Source organism: Haliotis asinina, unplaced genomic scaffold, assembly GCF_037392515.1.
Source record: "Haliotis asinina isolate JCU_RB_2024 unplaced genomic scaffold, JCU_Hal_asi_v2 scaffold_30, whole genome shotgun sequence".
NCBI lineage: Eukaryota > Metazoa > Mollusca > Gastropoda > Lepetellida > Haliotidae > Haliotis > Haliotis asinina.
The window spans coordinates 168,304-195,129 of record NW_027133902.1 but is presented as its reverse complement, the minus strand read 5'-3'; the positions used below and the strand labels follow the sequence as shown (position 1 = coordinate 195,129).

Here is a 26,826-nt window from a genome sequence, read left to right as displayed (position 1 = left end):
GGGATAACCAAGCCCATCATCAATTATCTACACCTCAGGGGGCTGTGCAGTGCTTTTTATATGGACGATGGGATACAAGCGCATCAACGGAAAAGTCAACTCAGACCACAATTAGACTTCATGATCAGGCTATTAACACAACTGGTTTGGTTAGTAAATCCCCTAAAGTCGGAATTGGAACCTCAACAAGATTTCAGATTCCTTGGGATTTGTTTCATCACTATGTTGAATCAGATTGTAGTTCCGGTGGACTGGTGGGTCAAGATTCAAGAAATGATAATACAAGCTCTACTCTCTCCATTAACACTTCCACAATGGCAGTGTCTACTAGGTCTCTTCATGTCAGCGCAAGATATGACCAGAAGAGGAAGACTGCAGTTGCGTCCCTTACAATGCTTCTTGGATCTTCATCTCAACAACAGAGGACAGATTCCGCTCCCAGACAGTCTGATGTCTTTTCTGATGTGGTGGACTCGCCGATCGAATGTCTGCACAGGAAGCTATATGTATTCAACAACCACCTTTACGTTGACGCATCCCTACAATGATGGGGAGCTCATCTGGAAAACAAGGTAGCAGCAGGAATCTGGAACAAAGAGGAACCGGCTGTTCATATCAACCAGTTGGAAATGAAAGTGATCATTCATGCCATCCACCACTGGTCGACAGCATTGAGAAACAAGTTATTAGTGATCCACACGGACAACTCAACAGTAGCTTTTTACATAAACAAACAAGGATCAACAAGATCACTATCTCTGCTACGCCTAACGTGCAACCTAGTTGACAGTCTGAATCTTCAAGTAAAAGCGTGTCACATACCAGGAGCCTGCAATATCATGGCAGATGCCTTATCTCGTCCCCTGCGTCCATTTCCAATAGAATGGCTGCTGCATCGGGAAGTGTTTCAACTAATCAGTCAAACTTTCGGTTCACTGCAAATAGACCTATTTGCAACGAGATTCAACAAACAGACAACAACCTTTGTGTCACCAGTACCAGATCCCTTAGCTTGGGCAACGGACGCTCTCAGCATTTCATGGGAAGGTATGAACGCGTACGCGTTTCCCCCTCCAGTACTGTTACCAAAAGTCATCGAGAAAATAAGACAAACAAAGAGGTTACAACTGATTTTGGTCGTGCCTTACTGGCCAAGGCGAGATTAGTTTCCAACACTTATAGAAGAGCTAGGACAGCCAACACTACAGTTACCAGAGTGGAAGAATCTTCTCATTCATCCCCACACAAAACAAGTGCACGGCCAACCATTGGTGTTCCATCTTCACGTATGGACCGTATTAAGACTCTGAAACGTAGAGGATATTCAGCGAGAGCAGCGAAAGCAGTCACCTTAGCTTCACGGAAATTAACTCGCACACTTTATGACGACAAGTGGAAATGGTTTGAAACATACGCCAGAAAAAAGGGATTTTCTGCGAACAAGGCAACACATCCTCAAATAGCGGATTATTTATGCTATTTACGTCAGTCTAAAGGCCTGAAGGGTTCTACATTATATACATACTTAGCTGCTTTCAGCTCAGTCATCACCATGGGAACAGGGACCAAACTGACTAAAGTACCAGAGCTCATTGCCTTACTACGTTCGTTCAAGTTGGAAGATCAACAACACAGATTTAGAGCTCCAGCGTGGATTTAAATATTGTACTTCAACATCTCACAAGTGATGCATATGAACCACTTTATCGAACTTCAATTGATATGTTGACTCAAAAGGTGCTATTTTTAATTGCCTTGGCTACAGTGGCAAGAATATAAGAAATCCATGCACTAGACTTCAATCAAACGAGCTTCGACACAAGTCTCCAGGAAACGTGGTCACAAGTCACCAGGAAACAGCTCATTTAGGTCTAAGATGGGATTTCATAGCAAAGAATCAACTGCTAGGTCAACCAGATAGAGAGTTCTTCAATCTTAGGACCTCACGATACACAAGATTTATCATTATGTCCAGTGAGAGCATTGAAAATATACATTGCACGTACTAAGTCTAGAAGACAATGGTTCAAGCGCCTATTTATCCCTATATCTACTTAGACACCCACGGAAGTATCCCACAACACTATCTCAGTCTGGTTCAGAGCTGTTATACTTAGAGCATATAAAGCAGCAGGATTAGACCCTCCATGAGCCTCTAACCCACATGAAGTGAGAACTCTAGCCTCTACACTAGCGCTGCATGGTAATGGCTCGCTATCTGCTATTATGGAAGGCTGTTTTGGGAAGTCAAGTACAGTATTCGCCAACCATTATCTGCCAGACATAGCCACAGAGGACGTCTTTGGCATTCATCAGTTTGGAGCACTTCTTGTTGCTCAGCAACTAACAGTTCCCCGATGATGCTGACTTTACTCACCCGAGTTATCACGTGACTTGTGGAAGCCAGACGTTGTGTGGAGTATTTTGGTGGAAAATCTATGCGCACGTCTTGAACAGACTAGCATAAGTGATTATGACCTTATATTCATTATGAAGATATTTGAAGAAAGGTCGCAACTAGGTTTGATTGTTATATCATGATATTTAGCTACATCAGAAACTAACAAGACACTAGATATGTTAGTGTCATCAAGTACCTGTCAACAGAACCTTTTTTCGACTGGATGTGATTTCCCCCAAAATCTACAGTCAATATGAGTAGAATAAGACTGAATTATTGCTGTTACAAGTTCCCGTTAGGGGGGAAATTATTGGATGTAGTTTACAACTGACAGCAGAATCCAGCGTGGCCTCACCTACCGCCGTTTCCGTCCGATTCTGTAAGCAATTAAGCATGAGTCAGGATAAGGAAAAATATGTAATTTTCTGAATAAAATTGATATTTTATACTAATCCTGACTCATGGTGAAAGCCCTCCCAGCCGCCCCTCACAGACATGCTGAATTCTCGCATTCTCATGTTGGGTGATTACAGGAGAGAGTGAAGTATCATGGCGGTCAGCTGACCATGGAGGGAATAGGGAGGCAACACTTGGGTGAGAGTGATTTTACGTCTGCTTCTTTTAGAAGGGATTTCAAGTATTCCTCTACCTTCGCCGGGAAGAGGAGAGTCAGGATAAGTATAAAATATCAATTTTATTCAGAAAATTGCATGTTTAAATTGAATCTGATTTGTTATTGAGCATTTTACAAGGGCATGAAATCTATCACCGATGAGCTAGATTCAGATGTGCTGCTTTCAGAATTTGAAAGGTGTGTTGACTACTTCCGCTAACAAAGTACAGTGGGCATGGGGTAGTCCATCCTCGATATCGCCAGGGTATACGCTCCGCTAAGTCTCCACTATACCCTGGACGCATCTACGGCTCTGCCAGATAAATTTATTACCTCCCTTGACTGTCTTTTCATCCAGTCAGGTGTCTATGCTGGGAAGTTGAGCGAACCAATCACAACTCACTTTCGTTTTTTTAATTATTTAACCGATTATACTTGGCAACAGCAACCATGCAGAGGTTCTCTGGAAGAGGTAGAAGGCGTTCTTGCATATGTTGTTTTAAAGTTTCGGACCTGTCAATTTGTTTGTATGATTTCCCTAAAATCTGGGACGCACTGTGGGCAAACCTTCGCAGTTGCGACCGCTACCTTTGTTGACACTGGCAAGCTCTGTTATAGCGGCGGCCTAGCTGATTGGCTTCTGTGAGAAGGCGGAGCCAGCAAAGGGAGGTAATAAATTTATCTGGCAGAGCCGTAGATGCGTCCAGGGTATAGTGGAGACTTATCGGAACGTATACCCTGGAGATATCGAGGATGGGGGTAGTCTAGTCATAAATGTTACTGAAGTTCTCCACCCATGATATTCATGGAACATTGCTCGCTCACTCACTCACTCACCCACCCACCCACCCACCCACTCACTCACTCACCCACCCACCCACCCACCCACCCACTCACTCACTCACTCACTCACTGGTGTTTTGAAATTTCAGAGAACTTTAGGTGGCTGGGGTTGCCACAAACATTAGAAGTGCAGTAAATAACTGTGTATCAAGGAAGACCCTCTAAACATGGCGTCCTAGCATGCATCAAGGGAGACCCTTTAAGTTTAAGTGTGTCATCTTAGCATGCATCAAGGGAGACCCTTTAAGTTTAAGTGTGTCATCTTAGCATGCATCAAGGGAGACCCTTTAAACGTGTTGTGTTAGCATGCATCAAGGGAGACCCTTTAAGTTTAAATGTGTCATCTAAGCATGCATCAAGGGAGACCCTTTAAACATGTCGTCTTAGCATGTCGTCTTAGCATGTATCAAAGGAGACTCTTTAAATGTCATCTTAGCATGTATCAAGGGAGACCCATTAAACATGTCGATTTATAGTATTCCCAGAAATTATTGAGAATCATGTTGCGTCATGTAACTCATTACGTTTATTTACTTCTGGCGTTTTACTTACATAAACATGTTAAAACATCATCCTTTTACAGTCTCAGTCTTGTTTTAGTACTTTGTTAGACCTCCTCGCTCAGCAATGCATGCCTGAATACGCCTAGGCACACTACCCATCAAAGTTTGTAGGTAATCGTGTGACAGGGTATCCCAATATTGGACCATCTCGGCCTTCATATCTTCAATATTTCTCAGTCCCTTTTGGTTTATTCTGTCCTTCATGACTCCCCACACATTCTCAATTGGGTTTAGGTCTGGGCTGTAACTGGGCCAGTCTAAAACTTGAACATTTTCGCCCGACAACCACTGTTTTGTGTAGCGCGCAGTGTGTTTTGGGTCATTATCATGCTGGAAAATCCAATCATCTTCATACAATGTTTGTGCTGTCGGAAGAAGGTGACCATTTAGAATGTCAATGTATCTTTCTTTTGTCAAGTTTCCCGTGAAAACACACAATGGCGTCATTCCGCGAGCCGATATGCCACCCCACATGTGAAACTTCGGGCTATGTTTTGGTCGCTGGTAGATAGGTTTGACAGTATCTTTGGTCCAAATTTGCACACAATTAGAGAAAAGCCAAACAGAACTTTCATCCGAAAAGAAAACATTATCCCAATCTTGATTTTCATGAGCACGACACCAGTTTAAACGTTTTTCCTTTTGTGCATCTTTCATCAACGGCGAGGGAATTCCACGTTTTTTCACCCAATTAAGTCTCTGTAATTCCTGCCTAACTGTTTCATTGCATACCTGAGGACTTCCTCTGCTAATCATTTCACTTCTGATGTTCTCAAAACTTTTCAATTTGCCCCTTCTCACAATCTGCCCAAGTCTTCGGCCATCCACAACACTGAATTTCCTAGGCCGACCTGCCACTGCTTTGTGCTCTATCCCGGTTCCTGTTTGAATATTCTTCAAAGTTCTGTATACTGTAGACAGAGGAATGCCATGTCTACAAGCTAACACTTTAGCATCAGCCTCACCCCTTTCAAAATCATCTAGAATGAGCTTTCTTTTCTCTCTTGCTGTAAATTCTGCCATGTCAACACAGGAAGCTGTCTGCTCAGACAAGGGAGATAACTCTTGACGTAATGAGCTGCCTTCTAAGCCTTCAAGAGTTGTCTCCCTTATTTAGTATGCTTAGTGCATAGTGAAAGCCCTTTTTCCAATCTTAGCATCATTAGAAAAAAAACAAAGATTTTCTCAATAATTTCTGGGAACACTGTAGCTTGTATCAAGGGAGATGCTGTAAACATGTCGTCTTAGCATGTATCAAGGGTGACTCTTTAAACATGTCGTCTTATCATGCATCAAGAGAGACCCTTTAAACATGTTATCTTAGCACATATCATGGGAGACCGTGTAAACATGTCGTCTAAGCACATAACTATATTTTCCTCTCTCAACAGGAAGCTGTGTGTGTAAAGAAGGTCGGGTGAGAAATAAAAGTGGACGCTGTGTTTGGCGGGAGTTGATGTCGCCTGCTGCAGCACCAACAACCAGTGCTCAGGGTCAGCTATACAGCTAGTCTTACTCATTCTTCTTATTGTTTCACTTAATTTACCAAAAATGTGAATTTCCTAATACTGATACCTGTTTGAAAGGGAGAGTTGTGAGGAATGTTGGTACTGTTGCCCAATTCTACAAGTAATGTCAGTAAATATGGCAAAAGTTCTTGGATGAACATAATTTTAAATTCTTGTTATGTGCCTGCTATGTTAAGGATGTGAATGGACAGGGGCATAGCTGCCATTATTACAAAAACTGGCTTGCTACTCGCCTGGTGGATGGTTTGAATTGTTTATTCATTCTTCAACATGTTTCTGTGACTTCCATATTGCAATGGCGAATGTCTGACGAGGTGCATGTGTTGCAGGTACTCAGTCTCAGGTAACACAGATTCTGACATCAAACACTGCAGCAAACGATGTCATGGGAGCAGTTTCAACACTGTCACCAACTGTAGCCATTTCAACCACACCAACTACTGCAACGACTGGAATTTCAAAGTAAGAACTCTAGTATTGCTGCAGATGTGTCCCTTAGTGTTGAGACAGTCAAACGTTGATGCTGAAATTTGATTTGACAAACTTGTGCCTGCAGTCTGTCCCCTGATTTGTCATAATACCCTCATTTGTAGTCATTCTCTGTCTTGTCGCACAAGGGTGCTGATGTGCTGTACACTGTAGGAAAGAAAATGCTACGTCAAGGAAAAGGAAAGTTTTCATGGACTGCAAACGGCCTTCTCAGTCTCAGATTCACATGCATCCTGTATGGACTGCATTGGTTTTTGTGACCAGGTGCAACCTATGTGACCAGGTGCAGCCTACGTGACCAGGAGCAGCCTGTGACCAGGTGCAGTCTATGTGACCAGTAACAGCCTATGTGACCAGGAGCAGCCTGTGACTAGGTGCAGTCTATGTGACCAGGAGCAGCCTATGTGACCAGGAGCAGTCTATGTGACCAGGTGCAGCCTATGTGACCAGGAACAGCCTATGTGACCAGGTGCAGTCTATGTGACCAAGAGCAGCCTATGTGACCAGGAGCAGCCTATGTGACCAGGTGCAGTCTATGTGACCAAGAGCAGCCTATGTGACCAGGAGCAGCCTACGTGACCAGGTGCAGTCTATGTGACCAAGAGCAGCCTATGTGACCAGGAGCAGCCTATGTGACCAGGTGCAGTCTATGTGACCAAGAGCAGTCTATGTGACCAAGAGCAGCCTATGTGACCAGGAGCAGCCTATGTGACCAAGTGCCACCTATGCGCTAAGATGGATGACAACAACTTTGCTCATATTATGAAGATGGGGCCCAGCGCCTCACGGACTGGGATTCCAGACATAAATCAGAAGATGTAGGCCCTGTTTCAGTTAAGAGATCGAATAAAGAAAGACATGTAAATAGGCACACAGAGGATCCTCTTCCATCTCTGAGGGTGCACCGACAATGCCATTGTGCCTGACCAGACGTCCCCCATACTTGGACAAGCTGCCTATCAGACCAACTGTCCACGATCAAAAGGAAGATAAACACACAGGGCTTCAAGTCAGTATCCCTCACATAAATCTGTTTATGACCAGACCAGTGAAAATGGATCCTAGTGAAAACGGACAAAATAATTGAATGAACACATGGAAGAACATGTTATCATTACTCAGGAGTTGGCGGTGAAAGTATGTTTCCTCACTCTCACGTCTGTCAGTACAAGAGGAGTAGCAGGGTGATTCGGTATCTTGACCTGTATTCTAAGTCATGCCTACAATATTTCAGTCATGTCTAAAACAAGTCATAATTAGGTGCTGATTAGTTACAACTGGTTATAATGTCTAAAACAAGTCATAATTAGGTGCTGATTAGTTACAACTGGTTATAATGTCGTGATAATTAAGGTAGATTATAAACACCTGTCGCCGAAGGACAGTGAAACAATTAGTCTATTGTTGATAGAAATGTAAAACTAGGAATTACATTGAAATCTTTTTAACCAAACCAAAGTTTGAATTAGTACAACTAAAATGCTTGTTAATATAAGCACTACCTTATTGTCCTTCTATTCTATCATGAACTAATCTTACCTGTAAAATAAACAATGAATCAAAATGGTTTGTTCATTGTGACTATCGAAACAACCAATCAATCTTCAAAAAGGTTAAACCGCTGTGGTGATTGAAACTGAAAAAAGACAAAAAAAACCCAATCCATTTGTAAATCCTTATCCGCAATGAAGTTAATTGCTATTATTTAGAATATATATGATGTTATATGTATATACATATAATCATCTATGTTTTCTTTAGGCACAGAGGCCATTTTCTCTGGGTTTGGAGACCGTTTTTCAGTTTTTGGGGGGTCTGTTTTTGCTAGGGTCTGTTTTCTCTGTATCCTTGTTCAACAATCAGCTACTCAGATTCCTATCACCAATCCTCTCAGCACTTGGCATGGGATCAAGATGCTGTAGCATTCTCGTGGTAGAGTCCGAATGCTTACATGTTTCCAGCACCGGCCCTTTTTCAATGAGTGTTACAGTAACTATGCTCTACGAAGATAATAACCCAACTTTTGGTCGCTCCTTATTGGCTGGCTCGAGGTTGGTTTGGTGATCTTCACCAGTCCAGAACCATTGGTTTTACCCAACTGAGAGAATGTGCTGATTCATCCTCACTCAGATTGACTACATTAGTCCAAGCAGGTGCTACATCTATACTTAAGGAGCATCTTTATTCACCAAAGGATTCTGCAGAAGAGTTGATTTGGCAGTTACTTCTGCTCATTGTACTTCTGCACACTCTCTTTATGATAACATGTGGAAGAAACTGGAAGATGGAATTACATACTAGTTTCATATGTAAAGCCGAGTTTTGTAGTTCACAAGTATTGTGGCAACCAGCTTCGGCTATAAGACTATGTAAACTCACGCTGATTAAGAGAGAGTACAGATTGTGAAAGTGAATAATTGTTAAAACATGCCATTTACAGCCAATAAGGACTGATAGGACTGATAGCAATTAATCATTTCACATCTTGGACTTTCAACTACCCTTGGCTGAAGTCTGGTTTTGTATTTCCTTTTGTGAACATTTAAATGATGGAATTGAATCATAATCATTCAAAGATATTCTGATGTTACAGTCCTGGTGTAATGCAAGAATACAAATGGCTGATCATAGTGCTGGTGGTGTTGCTGGTGCTGGGGCTGGGGCTGGGCCTTGGTGTCTTGTATAAAGTTGTTGGTGAGTCAGATGTTACTTGATACATTCTTTGTAATGATAAAAAGTAGAAATATTGCAAAGATCCAATATAAAGGTATATAACATTAAATCTGCATGTTACAGGCAATGATATGTTAGCCCTGAATGACCCTCTGGTATGATGATTAAGTCATATGTATACATGTTAAGCGGACTCTAGGATCATGTAATTCATATTAGATAGTGTTACAACCCTTACATTGACAGACATAAAAGACTACTAGTGGGATTGGGTGGTCAGACAAGCTGACATGGCTGACACGTATAATCATACACCACTGAGTAGATTGATGCTTGGGAAGTCTGTCACTGGATAGTCTGGTCCAGACCTATTTAGTTACAGTCTCCCATCATGCAGACATGGAACAGTGAGACAAATGTACAAGCAGTACTTGTTTTCGGTGTTTCAATTAATATGCATACCCTTTGTCATACAAATAAAGCAATTTGAATCAATGATCATTTCTTAAACAATGCTCAAGAAGAGGTGCCCTACATACAGCTTAAAGAATGCTCAAGAAGAGTTGCCCTACATACAGCTTAAACAATGCTCAAGAAGAGGTGCCCTACATACAGCTTAAACAATGCTCAAGAAGAGGTGCCCTACATACAGCTCTTCCCTCAGGAAGAAGAGCTCTACATATAGCTTAAGGCTTTGTCAGAATAATTTCCAACATCTTTTAATCAAAGGGAAGACTTTGATTCAAATGTAAACAGGGTGTTACTCTACTGGTATACTGCCCATTCTTTCCACACTAACTTGTGTCTTTACAAGCGTCTACTGGGGTTTCAGAATGGAGAAGGAGGCGCTATGTACGAGAAATCCCAGTTACTGAAGAGTGTCATCGATTGACTTCAAAAGAGACCAGCACAGGTGACTTGAATATCTTTCAGAATATCTTTCACATTGCAGGAATGACACACATGTAATATCTTTTTTGTCACATATGGGATGAGCCCAGGTCGTAGATGTTTCTCAGACATTCCATTTTGCCAGCATCTGTCCTGTCTGTTCTTGACAACTGCATTATGCCCATAGATCATTCACTCTGGATTTGCTTGGGAAATAAGAAAATTAATGCAAACACTACTGATATTTTGCGGATATATGACATCATGAAACATAGAATAGATCTTACTGGAGATATTTTTGGCAACATTTTGTAATTTATGACTGAAATTGTTATGTGACTGTGTATGTTCGACAGTCCGCCATCACAATTTGCTTTTGAACTTGACTGGCAAGCAGCCATACTTTCAGTTGCCTCTGAAATTTGAACTTTAATTTGAATTGAATTCATGGCTGAGACACTATTTCAGGTACTCCCACAACGTCCTCAGAAACATCAGAGAAAGAGGAGAAAAGTCCGTCACATCTGACAATCAATAACTACTACAATACCCACAACTTTGTTGGTAACAGGAGTGTACAATATGGAGACCACAACCAGACGGTGCAGCAAGGTGCAGCAGAACAGGAGGAAAAACAGTAGTACAAGTTTTGACTATCCACAAAAGTAGTTTTGGTTTGGTTTGGTTTGGTGTAAAGTCAGAGTAGAGGCAAGAATCATCTGACTGGACTACTGAGAATCAGCGCTGACACCAGGTGTTTGTGAACAGTTTATGCAGGACTGGTAGAAACACTAAGAGAAATGGAATTCATACTGTTTTTCAATGTTCTGAATACACTGGCATGTATTCATATATTTTATGAAACAATTATATATAGTGAGATTTTATTCTTGTAATGACCATTTTTGACTATTGTTGTATCCAACTCTGTGCTGCTGAAAATGGTTTTGCTTGAGGATGTTTTGCTGGAGGATGTATTGTTGGAGGATGTTTTGCTGAAGGAAGTTTTGCAGGAGGATGTTTTGTTGGAGGATGTTTTGTTGGATGATGTTTTGCTGGAGGATGTTTTGTTGAAGGATGTATTGTTGGAGGATGTTTTGTTGAAGGATGTATTGTTGGAGGATGTTTTGTTGGAGGATGTTTTGTTGAAGGATGTATTGTTGGAGGATGTTTTGTTGGAGGATGTTTTGCTGATGTTTAAGCTATGTTAATGTGACAGTATGAGGTTTTGATAGGGAGAGTTGAGTTAACAGTGCAAAAAATTTTTTTAAATTTTAAAACCCAAATAAGTATATTTTGCAAAAAATTCAATCTTGATAGGGTAATAATTGACATTATTACATGAACGAAGATATACAAATTGTAGTTGTGAATCTCATGCAGATGAATTTGATCTATGGTTATGACCATGACCTTGTGAAAATACTTAACATTCTGTATAGACTTATGATTATGTGAAATATTTGTATATTTCTGATTCTGAAATCATGTACATTAGTATCACTTCACAGAAGGATCTCAGTGCAAATGAACCCTGTCTTAAGTCCATGTTATGTTGGTGAAGTGAGCTTGCTGCAGTCCTTGAGGCTTGTCAGACATTGACCAATCTGGTTCTCCTATGGTCAGACATTGACCAATCTTCATGAACTTCTTCCTGTCATACCAAAAGACGTTAAAATATGGGACTTTGTTAGTCCCTGCCTCGAGCTGGGCAGTAATATGGGTACATCAAGAACTAGTCGGCTCAGAGTCAGTATAATGTGGCATGGTATCGCAGTGAGCTAGCACTTTAAAACTAGCTAAAGTCTGTTGTTCCCATTTCACCTCACCATTTCTCACCTCTTAAAATCATTTTTTGATTCTTTCAAACAACAGTCATAAGTGTCCAGCTAAAGCAGGAAAGATCGGGGTCAGTGCGGCTGTGTTTAAAAATGGAACAAAGGCAAACTGCCACTGAGCCATGTCAGCTGGAGAAAACTTTTGTAAAAAAGTAGAAAATGTCAAACTGAAGTACTGTTGGAAATAGACAAAAAAATGCTTTTCGACTGTTTCTCTGTAGCCCTCAAATTTACACAGCTACAAGTAGGATATGTCGAAATACTCACTTTGGCCTAACTAGGCATTCAGTGGGAAGAGGATATCCAGAAAAACATGTTTACTTGTAAAATTGGACAAAACTTAGAAAAAATACGAATAGCTGCTGAAAACAATAGATCAGACAATAGGTGGCAATTGGGTCGCTTAGCCAGGTATGACGACGGAAAGTTGACTCACCTGGCACGAAATGCGTGCACTGCACAAGGGGTCAGCTCAAAGATATTTTGTGCTTTTTCATGTGTGTCTCATCTGGTAATTAACATCTTACTGTCTTTCTTCCATGAGGTTAATGTGAAAGGGTATGATACCCGATACCCGAGATCTTAGCTGATATCTCTATCCCCGAACCTCATCTCAATCATTGTCTGCGACACCGATCCTGATATTGTTTTTGAGATGACTCCTACAAGTTTCTTTTTATAGTGATAGTGAGACTTCATGGTAGCTACGTCCTTAATAGTTTCAGCATAAAAGTTATTTTGTTTACGGCAGATATCGTTTATTAATGAAGCTAAGTCGAATTTAAAGTGTGCCCTTTGTAATACAATATCATCACACACTAATTTGCATAAAGTCATGGTCTGTTCCAAGTAAATTGCTTACGACTTTCTGCATTGCTCAGTTTTGCACTAAACTCTCCTCAGTAAAGTCCCTTTTTCATGTTTGGTCTCTCCCTACCACTGGAACTGTAGTTAGGCCGAAATTATTTTAAGAGATATTTCACACTTTCGCATATCAGTTCAGCTTGTCGTAAGAGGCGACTAACGGGATTGGGTGGTCAGGCTTACTGACTTGGGTTCCCAATTGCGCAGATCGATGCTCATGTTGTTGATCACTGGATTGTCTGGTCCAGACTCGATTATATACAGACCGCCGCCATATAGCTGTAATATTGCTGAGTGTGGCGTAAAACTAAACTCACTCACTACTGTTGCCGCTGATACTACTACTACTCACTCACTCACTCACTCACTCACTCACATATCAGCTACATAAATTGTAGAGATAAAGATGAAAAAACAGTTTTCTGTTTCCAACAGTGCTATAGTTTCTTCTTGAATAATTCCTTCTGAAGGTGGAACTCAACACAGTAAACATGGGCCACATGTACAAAGCTAAGTCTGCTGTCATTCATTCCTGCACTGCATGTAGATGTATTACAGTTTGTGTAAGTATGCCTCAGAGATGCCAAAAAGCATACTTGTCCTTGCCTTCTTTCCAAATGAAAAGCATTTAGCTTTAATCCTCACTATAAGGAAGATCTGTGAATAATTTTGATCTGCATAGTGCTGATGTTATGGTGTTTTCAGGTTTTGCAATGACTTGCCAGATGCTTTCATTGTTGTCTGTGTACTTCTCATTTGAGATGTGAAGATCCCAGCCTGTGATCTTCAGTTAATGAACTACTTCATTATGTTACTGTCCTGTCAATTTAAGAAATGTCATTTGATGATGAAGATTTGCATATGTTCGTAATGAATTCTAGAATGAAAGTGTTAGCTGTTCTATGTACATTTTCCGTGCTGTCATGTCAGTCTCAAAACCTGTTATAGATTTCAGTACATGTACCATTCAACTCCTTATGACTGTATTTGCCATTTTGATAGTTTTTAGGTTTTAAGTTGTGTCCATTAAATACATATGTCTGAATGTTTGTATACTGTGAGATGTTTCCTGTATGTCTTCAAAGGATCAAGATAAGGCCATGTGTGACAAATGTAGGATATTTGTATAATCATGTAAATATTTACATACTTTCTGTCTCCCATGTAAAATACAAAGTGGTATCAGATGAAGAAATAGGATGTTGACTTAGCAGCTGACATCAAGACATCTGGCCTTTAATAATTACACTGAAATAAGACTGACAAAAAAGTTGCCACCATGGTATGATCTGGTCAGAACATCATAAGTGTATTTTGACATGGCAAATCCATTTAGATCTAATGGTGTTTTATGAGTTGTAGGTACTGCAAACAAACAACTGGTAGATGAACACAAAATAGTCTCCACAAGTGGACAAACAGTTAAGAATACTAACACTGAGATATATGACTGACATGTTTCTATGTTATGTTACTTCCTAGTTGAATGTCATATTTATTTATTTGGATAGTGGAGACTTGTAATATCATGGTAACTAGGTGTTAAAGAGTATATCAATGTTATGGTGCCCAGTTATGGTTTGACAGAGCCAGTAACCTGAAGGTGTTGTCAAGTTTGTATTTATAAACATTATCCTTGTACATCCTCTCTGTCTGTGCATACTTCTGACAAATTATTGGTTATACATGTACTTATTTATAAATGTCCGTAAACAGTGAATTAGGAAAAAGTTTGTGTTTTTATGATCCCTTGTGAAATCTGCTGTTATAATGTGTGTTTTTTTTTTATTTACACCTTTGATTGATCAATCATGAAAAGAATGTGCAAATTAATGGCAGGAGTCTTTTTCAGAATTCAGATGCCGCATTGAGTCTAATTCAGTGATATGAGATAAAATTATTGCATTGTTTTCTATTTTTCTATTTCTACATTTTCTAATTTCATATACAGGTTTTGGAACGAGATGAATTGATATTGTGAATTGTTTACAGAGTCGTGAAGTGGCATCTTCGTATGATGTATGTTTCGTTTACAAGTTATGCAAGCTAGCGAGAAGCTAGATTACTTACAAACATGTCAAATCACTGAAGCATTCTATTTTCCCCCCAGTCATGGGTAAATGGTTGCGAATTTGAGACTACAGGTTAGTTGCATGCTTTCTGTTTTAGCATGAATGAATGTTTGAACGCCTTTGCTGTTCCTTGTCCAAGAACACAAACAGAATGCAAATAGAGGTGTTCACTTTTGAATATGTTTGAAATGATTCAGTGGTGCTCTTGTGCTTTGGGAGTTTTCATGTAAGGATAAAATATGATTATTTTTCCTGATCCTGACTCATGCTTATTATACTTGTCTCCTTCTTCTAGCAGAACATATTATAAACCAAAAGTCACTGTGTTCTGTAATCTGATTGGTTGAAAAACATGATCAAATGGTTTTAGATTTCCGGAAACTGCAAGACTTTTCACTGCGTATTGACACGTAAACATTTGTTTTGTTGTGTCATCAACAGTGGTGACGTCATTCAAATCATACTGTGACGTAAAGTTAGAGTGATGTTACAAATGAGCAGCTCCAGATGCTACCATGGGAACCAGCTGAAACGGCCAGCTGAAGACACTTCACTGCTGTACTCATACTCGATGTAAACGAGTGCAGACACTAAAACCCCCTTTGTTTACTTTTTTGTTTACAATGTCGATAAACATCACGTGTTGGCCAATTTCACTGTAAATCTGGGTGTTTGGCTGTTTGATTCAGAGAGAGTGACAAGCATGTGATAGATTTACGCGCCAATGCACAGACTAAAGGGAGGCTGCTCATGGGTGACTGTTGATTTTACATCCTCTTCAGTGAAGGGAACATATAGGGATTCAAGTGTTCCACTATGTTCGCATAGAAGAAGGAGACAAGCATAATAAGCCTGAGATAGGATAAGTGTGAAATATCAATTTTAATCAGAAAATGACATTTTCTGTATCAATGTAAGTTACTACTGGTTTAATGATGCTCTCCATCCCATATTTTGTCTGTGATGTTTACCCACAAAAGAATGGTAAAAAGCATTTCCAAATTACAAATAAGAGTACCTGTGATGAAACTTCATCTTGATTGAGCTTTCCCTTTGGAAACGGCTCTGGAATGGTTATTCCCAGGAAGTTTTGACGTGATTTGACATGAATAAATGCATAGTCATTGAATCATATTGTATGTACAATTACAGATATTGCATTGTGTATATTCTAAATCCTTTCGCACTGGTGTCTGTAACCATCAGATGGGCACGGTGAGGTATCCTAGTGGTTAAAGTGTTTGCTCATGCCACAGGCCTGGCTAGATTGCCCATTTGGGAACAATTTGTGAAAATTATTTCAGGTGGGCATATCAGGTTTTATTGGCGTGCAATCGTTCACTCACCTTTTGAAGAGTTACCAATGAATTTTTTTAATTTAAAAGCAATCACTGCATGTTTGAAGCGATGAATGGCTCATCCTTATTGTTGTGTTGTTGAGGCTTTTGACAAGACTTGACGGGCATTCAGTACAGTTTATATGATGTATGGTGACATTCAACAGTTTTCTGTTAATTTCGTATTTCACAATCTTCTATCCTAGTGCTGTTGACATCATCTGTTTCTGTGCATTATCATCGCTTGGTATGAATGTTTTAGACTTCATTGTTCCAAGCAGTAAAGTGTGTTTATTTGGACGTGGTGTGCTCATGGCCAGAAAAGTCTTCCCAGACTGTGTTTCTCATTTTCGTGAGTTAATTACATTCCACTTTGTCAACCAATACTGTTTGAACTTTCGACCATAATGATAATGGTGTTGTGTAAGACTTGACATGTTGCCTGTCACATGATCTCTCTCTCTCTCTGTGTCCTCTCTCTCTCTCTCTGTGCGTGCGTGCATGTTTGTTTTTTGGAACTAAAAGCTAAAAGCTGAGGAACAAGTCTTAACTTTTGGTCATGCTATATGAAAATTAAAAAGACATTTATATTAAGATTGGTATTCTTTGTTCTTTGTAAAGGGGGGATGTGGGGAAGGAAGTCTTGTGGTTCAAGTCTTTGATTGACCTTGGTTCAGATTCCCTTAAGGTATGAGGAATACGGGAGCTGGATATAGAAGGTGGGAGGGGATAACGATTTCGGAAGGGACAATGAGGAATATGGGAGAGGATGAGGAATATCAGGTATAAGGAATATGGTGGGGGATATGGAATATTGGGGGGAGTAAGGAATATAGGAAGGGATAATGACTATGCAAGAGGACATGGAAGGACAGGGGATATTTCAGAGGTATGAGGAATATGGGTTTTCATGAAAGTCACGTCACACAGAGGACTTGCAATATTCAGGCGTCACGCGGTTCAATTACCAGCACAATGTGTGAAGCCCATTTCTGGTGCCCTGTCCGTGATTTTGCTGGAATATGACTAAAAGCAGCGTGAAACTAAACTCACTCACTCCCTCCAGGGCCGGTGGTTTCCTTACGTAGATCAAACATCTTTCTGTCTGGGATGGGGCGCCGGGGCAGCCTAGGTAAAGTGTAAAGTGCCGTCACGCTGAAGACACAGGTTCTATTCCCCACATGTGTTTAATGTGTGGTGCCCATTTCTGGTGTCCCCAGGTCGTGATATTGCTGGAATATTGCTAAAAGTGGCGTAGAACTATCAGTCAGGTTTCGCCATATATCATCGCTCCAAACTGCTCGAGTTGAAGTGAAAATGACGGTCTGTCTGTCTATGTGGAAATAACTGATATAGGTATTTAAATATCACACTGGCGATAATGGTTTGTGAAAATCAAAGCTAAGGTGTCAGATTCGACTTTCGATGAATAGAACCGAATAGTTGCATCCCTGTTGTCATGGTGCTTCCCTTGATACCGATAAGGAGCAGTGTGGTAGCCTTGTCATTAAAGTGTTCACTTATCACGCTGAAGGCCAGGGTTTGATTCCCCACAATGTGTGAAGGTCACCTCAGGTGTCCGCTGTGGTGATATTGCTAGATATGACAAAGAACGATGTAAAACCCACAATTCATAAATATAAGCTGTTATTCTTCATACTGAGATCCACACGTGAAGATCCGGGCTAGAATAGGTCTTCAGCAACCCATGCTATAAAAATGCGGCACTACTTGTTGTAAGGGGCAACTAACGGGACTGGATGATCAGGCTCGCTGACTTGGTTCACACGTCATTGGTTCACAGTTGCGCAGATCGATGCTCATGCTGTTCGTCACTGGATTGTCTTGTCCAGACTCGATTATTGACAGACCGCCGCCATATTGCTAGAATATTGCTGAGTGCAGCGTGAAACTAAACTCACTCACTCATGTTGAATTCCGAAGCTCAATCAAAGATACATTGTAAACTAGCGTCCAAAAGAAACGCCACCGAATAGTTTCTGGTTTTAAAACGAAACTTAAGCAAAATATGGTGACAATAAATGTTTCATTGTCAAAAGCAGTCATTCAATGGTTAACAAGTAGAAAAACGATGCACCTCGTGATCTAATATCACACGAATGACACATTATCCAGTATTTGGCCACCAATGCATTGGGACCTTTTACAACTTTCTGGAAGGCACGTTATTCAATGCCGGATGTGGCCACCCAACCCAAGCAGTGATGCGGGCGTCGAACTGAGTAGCTGAGTCTTCTGACGTCTTCCGATGCCATTCCTTTTGCAATGAGGCTGCGTTCCTCGTCAGTGGCTGAGTTTTGCGTTTCCGCATACGACGTCCCAGTTATTCCCAAAGGTGCTCAATTGGGGACAGATATTGAAGAGCTGGAATCTGCGGTCGACAAAAAAGTTCACTCTTTGACAGTTTCGCTGCTGCCAGTGTGGCACAGTCCTTGTTCATCTCAATTTGGCACGTCGGCGTTGGCACGTCAACGTCATGCGATGGAAAGGTCAATCGTCACAGAGACCATGACTGCGGAGTCGTTTGGCCACAGTCTGTCTGCCGACTGGATGTCGAGTGTTGTTGGCTTTTGATGTTGTCTATATACGGTTCGTCCAGTATACGTAAGTACCGGTCCTCTCTTTGGGTAGTGACCTTCAGTCTACCACTCTCAGGCCTGTCTGCAGTACTGCCAGTCTGTCGTAGACGTGTGACTTCCGATGGTGGATTTGCAACGTCCCATGCCTTAACCACATGCTCTTGTGTCTGTTCCATCTGTAACTTGCCGATTGCTGTCTCCCTTTGCTTTAAACGAGGCATGTTCCCGGTTGTCAGTCGATTAAGATGATGTAAGGGAATAAACCTGTTTAGCTTTTACACCCTAAGCTGATACGGGTAGCTTTGTGCACAAAAAACAGAACAAACAAAACAAACAAACAAAACAAACAAAAACAAACAAACAAACAACAAAAAACCCAAACAAACAAAAAACCCAAAAAAAACCCAAAAAAGCAAAACAAAAAGACGCACGTCAATTAAAAAAAACAAAAATAAAACAAAACAAAAACAAAACAAAACCGAAATACATGTGCAACTGTTCTCTGGGAATAGATATGTTTTGTTCAAGAGATGCGTTTGTATTTTTAGCTATTTTCAAACAGACTCACGATTATTTTGATAATTTACAGTCGTTTATATCTTGGTGGCGTTTCTTTGGCCGCTAGTGTATTATGCGTGTTGTGTCTCGGCATAGGCCGTTTCGTTTTCAAACTCTGCAATGCCAGTTTTAGTATCACCTGGTGGCCCGGTTCGATTTTTTATGGGCAACTTTTAGTTAATCCTTTGTGACTGGGTTTGGTCTGAAGTTTTATGAAACTGGGCTTTTCTGTTCATAACACCACTTCTTTACACATTACACTTTCACCCCTGATCTTTTGAGATATGCTGTAAAGGACAGACATTGCCTGTTCACACTTTCGCCCGTCATGCGTTTACCTACACCGTAAAGAACAGACACCACGCTTAGGATACATATAGAATATTTATATAGCACACATATCCACGCACTAGCGCATGTTCAAGGCACTGGTGCTATACATTTTCGCCCTTTATCTGTATACATACACCGTAACGAACAGACATTCCATGTGGCGAAAGGAACAGATGCCTCACTTTCTCACATAATCTGTATACATACACCGTAACGAACAGACATTCCATGTGGCGAAAGGAACAGATGCCTCACTTTCTCACATAATCTGTATACAGACACCTTAAGGAACAGACATTCCATGTGCCGAAAGGAACAGATGCCTCACTTTCTCACATAATCTGTATACAGACACCGTAACGAACAGACATTCCATGTGCCGAAAGGAACAGATGCCTCACTTTCACACATAGTCTGTATACAGACACCGTAACGAACAGACATTCCATGTGCCGAAAGGAACAGATACCTCACTTTCACACATAATCTGTTTACAGACACCGTAGCGAACAGACATTCCATGTGCCGAAAGGAAAAGATGCCTCACTTTCACACATAATCTGTTTACATACACCGTAACGAACAGACATTCCATGTGCCGAAAGGAACAGATGCCTCACTTTCTCACATAATCTGTATACAGACACCGTAACGAACAGACATTCCATGTGCCGAAAGGAACAGATGCCTCACTTTCTCACATAATCTGTTTACAGACACCGTAACGAACAGACATTCCATGTGCCGAAAGGAACAGATGCCTCACTTTCTCACATAATCTGTATACAGACACCGTAACGAACAGACATTCCATGTGGCGAAAGGAACAGATGCCTCACTTTCTCACATAATCTGTATACATACACCGTAACGAACAGACATTCCATGTGGCGAAAGGAAAAGATGGCTCACATTCTCACATAATCTGTTTACAGACACCTTAAGGAACAGGCATTCCATAAACCGGAAGGAACAGATACCTCACTTTCACACGGAATTTGTTTACAGACACCTTAAAGAACAGACATACCATATACCGGAAGCAACAGATACCTCACTTTCACACATAGTCTCTTTACAGACACCTTAAAGAACAGACATTCCATATACCGGAAGGAACAGATACCTCACTACAGCATGAGGCTGGGACAAAGGAAACAGTTCGATACATCCATCAGTTCGTTACAAGTGTGTTTACTCTAAATGTAGTTTGCAGTACATTCTCAAAGTAAGCTCGTCACCAGATCTCTTTACAGCGAAGAAAAACCACTGCAAATTATTACGTGTCTGATTTGGTCTAACGATGTCAATTGTGACGACAATTTCAATAAAATTGAGCTAACCCCATATGAAAATCCCATTCCATGAAATCTGGTCTGGACAATCAGATCTTTTGAAGGCAACATGGTAGCGGATAAATATCACGAAACAATTACCAGACAAACAAGTCCAATACCCACACCTCTAATTATCCGTCTCTTAATCCCCCTGGTCTAATGAAGCCTTCCCCGCGAATGGCGCTGTCCCCCGCCCCCTCCTCCTGTTTACTCCTGGGACCCCCCTGAGCGGGATGGCATCTGATTGGCTGAAAGAAGAATGGTGCATTTTAAGCCTCTTGTTAACTCCATTCGTAGATCCCAATCTTCTAACAATTCCCAGCATTCGGAGAAATTAGAAAGATTAGTGGGGCGACTTGTGGTATTATGACAAGTGAGGTGTAAACCCCATGATAGAGCTCTTGTTCATTCATCAGAAACAGAGATCAGATTAGAGGACGTGTTTGCCTAACCCTCCGTATCTTCCACACCCTCCCAGTCAAGTCCACAGCTCGATTCCCGTCAGGTCGCAGGGTTTCCGTCCAAATCTACAGTGACTTTAGGGTGCCGACTTTGTAGATTCTCAGGCATTGAACCGACAGTATGAAAGCCGAGGCCACAGACGATGTTGCGGAACAAAGTTTTCATGATGACGACGTTGCTTTGAATGTTGAGGATGATGATACTTCCTCCGCCAGTTCCGAGAGAGATGAAAGTCTTAATGCGAATGATGGTAAGATATTGAACATGCCCCCTCTTCTTCTGATACACGGAAATGTACATAGCACTGAATAACTGAAATACCATACTCCTGTAAATCTGTCCATCCATCCCCCATCTATGGCGACAAACAATATGCGTGTTTAGTATTTGTCGGTATTCAAATGTACCGAATTTTCCCGTTAAGAAACAGTGATCAGAATGTTGATTTTCTAAACTTATTTTTCTTGCCACATATTTGTATTTCATTGAAAACTGTGTAGGTCAGTCACATTCTGACATCTGAAGAAAAAAAAAACAGTCTTGAGCAGCAGTATGGGTTTTTAGAGACTATCTTTCAAATATGTTGAAATTTAAACGTATTAAACGATTTGTCCTGTAATATAGTTTGGAGACTGGAATTGTTTGGGATTGCATTCGGCCATGAACACATTAAAGTTGAGAATCAGATTGAACCATGCTGAAAAGTCCTAATCCATACATTCATCCACACACACTCAAGTCGAATACAAAGTAACAATTACATATATACTTTGCTAAACGGGATGATAGCGACAACCGTCAGATACAAAGTAACAATTATATAATAGATTTACTGTGTTAAATGTGATGACGTCAGAAGTCGCATGATACAAAGTAACAATTACATATATACTTTGTTAAACTGTTGGCAGCCAGATCTGTAACTGGTCATTGAAATCGCATAGACAACGCCAATGCACAGTACACGACGCTGTGTCTAGACTGTGAGATATACATGTATACGACAGTTATCAGTCGCCCTCACACACACACACCTGACTGTATGCACTTGAACATGTAGTGGTACAGTATGTCCGGAAGGTAGATTGATGAACCTGCATGCTGGTACAGGTGTAGGACATGTATCACGTTATTGCACTGCTGTAGACGGGTTGGATTCCTGGTTTATATTTCCAAACTTCATGATCAGTGTTGTACATTGCTTACACCAACTGTCATGATCATCTCGAGTAACTGCAATTATTGACTCATTTTGCTGACGATAAGCTCTTACGCTATGTATGTATTTACCTGTACATTTAGTAACATCTTGTTAAACCCATGGTACTTACTTCAGTCTTGACGAATTGAAACCGAAAGCTGAACATGTTTTCAGGAGGAACTGTGGGGAGTTTGATGTATAATGTATCTCAGCTTGCAGGACGCGAAGGCGTGTTCGCAACACGACAATTGCACTGTTTAGAAATATCACTTAAATGTGGCTGGCTGTGATTATAATTACATAATAGCATCAACTCTACTATCAACAGAAACTTGTTTCATATTCAGCAAGTAATGTTAATAAACACAACAAGGTAGTTGTTGTGACGATATCGCACGGGGACTGTATATGTAGCATATGGTATATGCTAGTTTCTATATGCTATAGTCTGTAGTCCATATGTTATATCCTAGTTTCCATATGCTATAGTCTTTAGTTCATATGTTATATGCTAGTTTCAGTATGTTATAGTCTGTAATCCATATGTTATATCCTAGTTTCTATATGCTATAGTCTGTAGTCCATATGTTATATGTTATATACAAATGCTATATAGTATAAACATAATGCTATGTATAATACTGACACAGATGTGTGACGTTCCCTTGTATATATCGTTATAAAAACATCACCTCTTGGTCTGGCTGTATTTCACTCATGTTAGAGTTCTTGTTTCGGAATCTTGTCAGGAATATTAAACATTCGTAGAAACGGAGGTAGCAAAACGGATAACGTTCTCATTTATCGAAAAGACGGCGTGGGTTCCACATACATGTGGATGTACTGACGTAAACGGGGACCATGGCCTAGCTCAGCTGAGTGCTGCTGCGTGTATTGTCACTCCTTCGCATGTTACTAGGTTCACGTCATTGACCACATATTCTCCCTGTACCAGCAGATGACGAGACTGGGGTCAGTTCTGACGGAAGTGGGTCAAGCAAGAAACAGAGAAGAAACAGAACAACGTTCTCGGCCGAGCAGCTCCGAGAGCTTGAGTCTGTGTTCCAGCACACCCACTATCCTGACTGCACCCTCCGGGAACAGATCGCAGATAAAGTAGACCTGACGGAAGCAAGGGTGCAGGTGAGACAATCATGTTTGGCACAACATTCAACACAGTATATAGTTATAGCACTGTGGTATGTAAATGTGAAAGGTGGGACAGACAACCCCGTGCTTGGTAGTACGAGTCCCGGACACTGACCACCCGATCCCTTCAGTCGCGTCTTGCATGCAGGGTGTTGCCGGCAACCCTCAGGTCAGAGCTGTTAAGCACATCAGGTACAGATGTGTTTCGTGAGCTGGCAGTAACCATGATGTAGACATCAGTTTAGTATTCCTGGCATCTTAGTACACGACAACGCACAGATGAGGTGCATGTTGTCATGGCTACAATGCTGCAGCGGAAACTACGCGTGACGTGGTTGAGGTGCACACATCAGTTACTAGATGACAGGAATCGAACTAGAGATCATTGGATACGATCAAGGAATGCTTTGCCAATTGCAAAGTGTTTGGTTTGAAGGCTTGACGCAAAATTTCAATAATATCATTTGACTTTCGTTATCAAACGCCGTAAGCCTAAACATGAATATATAGAAAAGTATATATAGAATTAAGCTGTTCAACGGCACACACAAACCCAAGCTGCCTGTTAGGCGCTAGCTGGCTATAGTCACATCACCTTATCCTATCGGGTACCCACTTTGCTGACGTCTTTGTTGCTGGTAGGGGAACGGCCGCTAAAATGTGTCATACAAAAATGTCTTTTAAATATTAAGACAGAGTCGTAAAACAATATTTAAAACCAATACATTGTGCACGCCTCTTTTTAAAATGAATGCATCATGTAACACAGCGATGTGTTAAGTCTAAATAGGGGGATAACTTCCACGGAGTAACAAGTACAATGTTTCCAGTGATCGAATGTGGATATGCAACAATGCCCATCTGTATTGAACAACGAGTGCATGAAGGTCTTCACTTCATCATACCATGGATGCTTTGTTTGCTACCTGGTAATTGGTAATCGGCACCTTTGATTAAGCCTTCTTGAGAGCAAGGTCGCTGTTGTCACTCGTTTAATGAAGTGTTTAAATCTCGCTCGCTATTCACGTCCCCGCCCCAAAGATCAGTTTGCCTGGGGGTAGGGGTGCACCCGAGGGGGTCGGGGATGGTTTTCAGGCCATTGTCCAAACATTGTCCGTGTATTGACTAGCGAGGGGCTTCTAGTTATATGGGTAATTGTGATAATTATTGGCTCATTTAAAAATCACTCGAGCCCGAAACAGCATTCACTGCGGACCGCCTCCCGCTGACATCACGTGACCTCAAGAGCGGCACATTGCAATTTACCTCCCTTGATTGGCCAACGAGAGACTAATTAGGAACAGATTAGGGGACTTCGGGAACACAACTAAAATAAGGCCGGACAATGCGGACTTGGGCTTTACAATTGTTATGCCATCAGTACAGCTTGTTGAACACATGTCATGGTCTTTGAGAGGAGTTGTTTGGCAGAGTGATCGGCTTAGGGGCCATGTACGTCCAGGTCGGAGGTCAGTGATCTTCACTCGTCACGTACATTCAGGGGTGCAGTTTCTTTAATAAAACATGAATCATGACTATCAAGTCATCCATGAGCCCTGAGGAAAGGATTGTCAGGACAAGTTTAACATTATTTGGTTTTGAAAATAAACATGTATTATGAAACAGATCTTATACATCAGACATGAATCGTTCCAAAGACAGGTTGAACAATACCAAACTAGATTTTTCGTAATTACTACACGGATGTGGGTGGTCCCATATTAAAGTGGTCGGCCGATCAAACATATTCAGCATAAACAGAGCACTGATGAGGGTTGTAGTCTGTCTGTAAGATCTATGTTCATTAGTATACAAATATACCAATATATAACTCCGTCGTATGGAAAGGTTGAAATTGTGTGCAGAACTTTTCAAAAATCTGAAATTCTCCACTAAAATTCCTGCCCTTCATTAACCGACATGCCACAAGCTGACACCTTTCATGCCGCATTATATCTTGAGGTTATTACTTTCATGATCCAGGTATTAAGATACATGTGTTATCAGGACAATGGGAGTATTATGCAACAAGTGAGTAGCTTGTTTAGTTCCGACCAACACAAATCTCCACAAGCAAACAAGCGATTATTAATGAAAGGTTAAAACCACATACAAATCCGATTATTCGCGACAAATACTTGCTTAGAGCCAGCTGAGATTGTAGAAGGCGCTGTAATACAGGCCTATCATCTGGTTTTATTAAAGCATGTTACTGCATAACTCATGAGTGATATTTTAGCTAACCCCGATCGCATGGACTTACGACGTTTCTTCATGTCATTAAAGTCTTGCTCATTGACGCTAAAAGTTCCTGTTCCTGAAGCGTGGCAAGGCTGAGGAAGGAGAATGAACTTAGGGGAGGGGTTTCCCCATGGGAGGTGAAGGATATACGTACTTAGATGCAGGTTCGAGAGTGGGAGGTGAAGCATAATTGAAATAATTTTGGAACGTGGTGTAGGTCAAAACAGGAAATTGCATCGGACATCATTGTTTTGTCACTGATACATTAAATTTGAAGTCTAACCTGAACCCTTTCTCACTGATGCATCATATTTGGAACCTAACCCTAACCCTAATCAATCGCGTCACACATGGTCATGTCATAGAGATCCCGCTTATGGCCTATTTTGACGTGAATAATATTATGTCACCGATAATATTTATAAAACACTTAGTTCTAATTCTTTACTGAAAACAGTTTAGTGTTCGCGTATATATCTGTGCATAACGTGCTGTTGAGCGAAAACAGCCTTTCAAATTGATAAGAAAATCAACACCCAAAAATATCCAATAATCGGTCCTCGAGTGGATTCAATGTTTCTCAAATATATGTATTCATCTTTTGCCTGACGAATTACAATTCGTTAAAACATACGAAATGAATGAACGTTTCCTGTTCTTGTGTCATTTTGTCATCATCTTGTTAATTCTGCTGCTGGTTTGGGACAGGAATAGACGCACCCTGCAGTGCCTGCCCTCAGAGCATCCCTCCACTGAAGCGGGAGACGGCTTACGACTGATCTTCTCGCTAACAAATCCTCTAGAAATATAAATGGTAGATACTTCCAAAAGT

At 40.9% G+C, this 26,826-nt stretch overlaps 2 protein-coding genes across 3 annotated transcripts in view; both read left to right on the top strand.

The window, feature by feature from the left end:
- Positions 1-12,169, top strand: part of LOC137270060 (uncharacterized) — a 44,893-nt gene extending 32,724 nt beyond the window's left edge. The window contains exons 7-11 of one of the 2 annotated variants that reach the window (XM_067803870.1): positions 5,812-5,913; positions 6,279-6,411; positions 9,032-9,132; positions 9,944-10,024; positions 10,471-12,169. In XM_067803870.1, the coding sequence (XP_067659971.1) occupies positions 5,812-5,913; positions 6,279-6,411; positions 9,032-9,132; positions 9,944-10,024; positions 10,471-10,643 (590 nt within the window). In that variant the 3' untranslated portion in view covers positions 10,644-12,169. The remainder of the gene's footprint in view (positions 1-5,811; positions 5,914-6,278; positions 6,412-9,031; positions 9,133-9,943; positions 10,025-10,470) is intronic. The other variant, XM_067803871.1, reaches the window with a different exon arrangement.
- Positions 12,170-21,523: 9,354 nt separating this feature from the next.
- Positions 21,524-26,103, top strand: LOC137270058 (ALX homeobox protein 1-like). The gene is made up of 3 exons (XM_067803869.1): positions 21,524-21,653; positions 23,560-23,747; positions 26,077-26,103. Exons 1-3 carry the CDS (start codon positions 21,524-21,526, stop codon positions 26,101-26,103), a joined length of 345 nt encoding a protein of 114 aa, XP_067659970.1.
- The last annotated feature ends 723 nt before the right edge of the window (positions 26,104-26,826 follow it).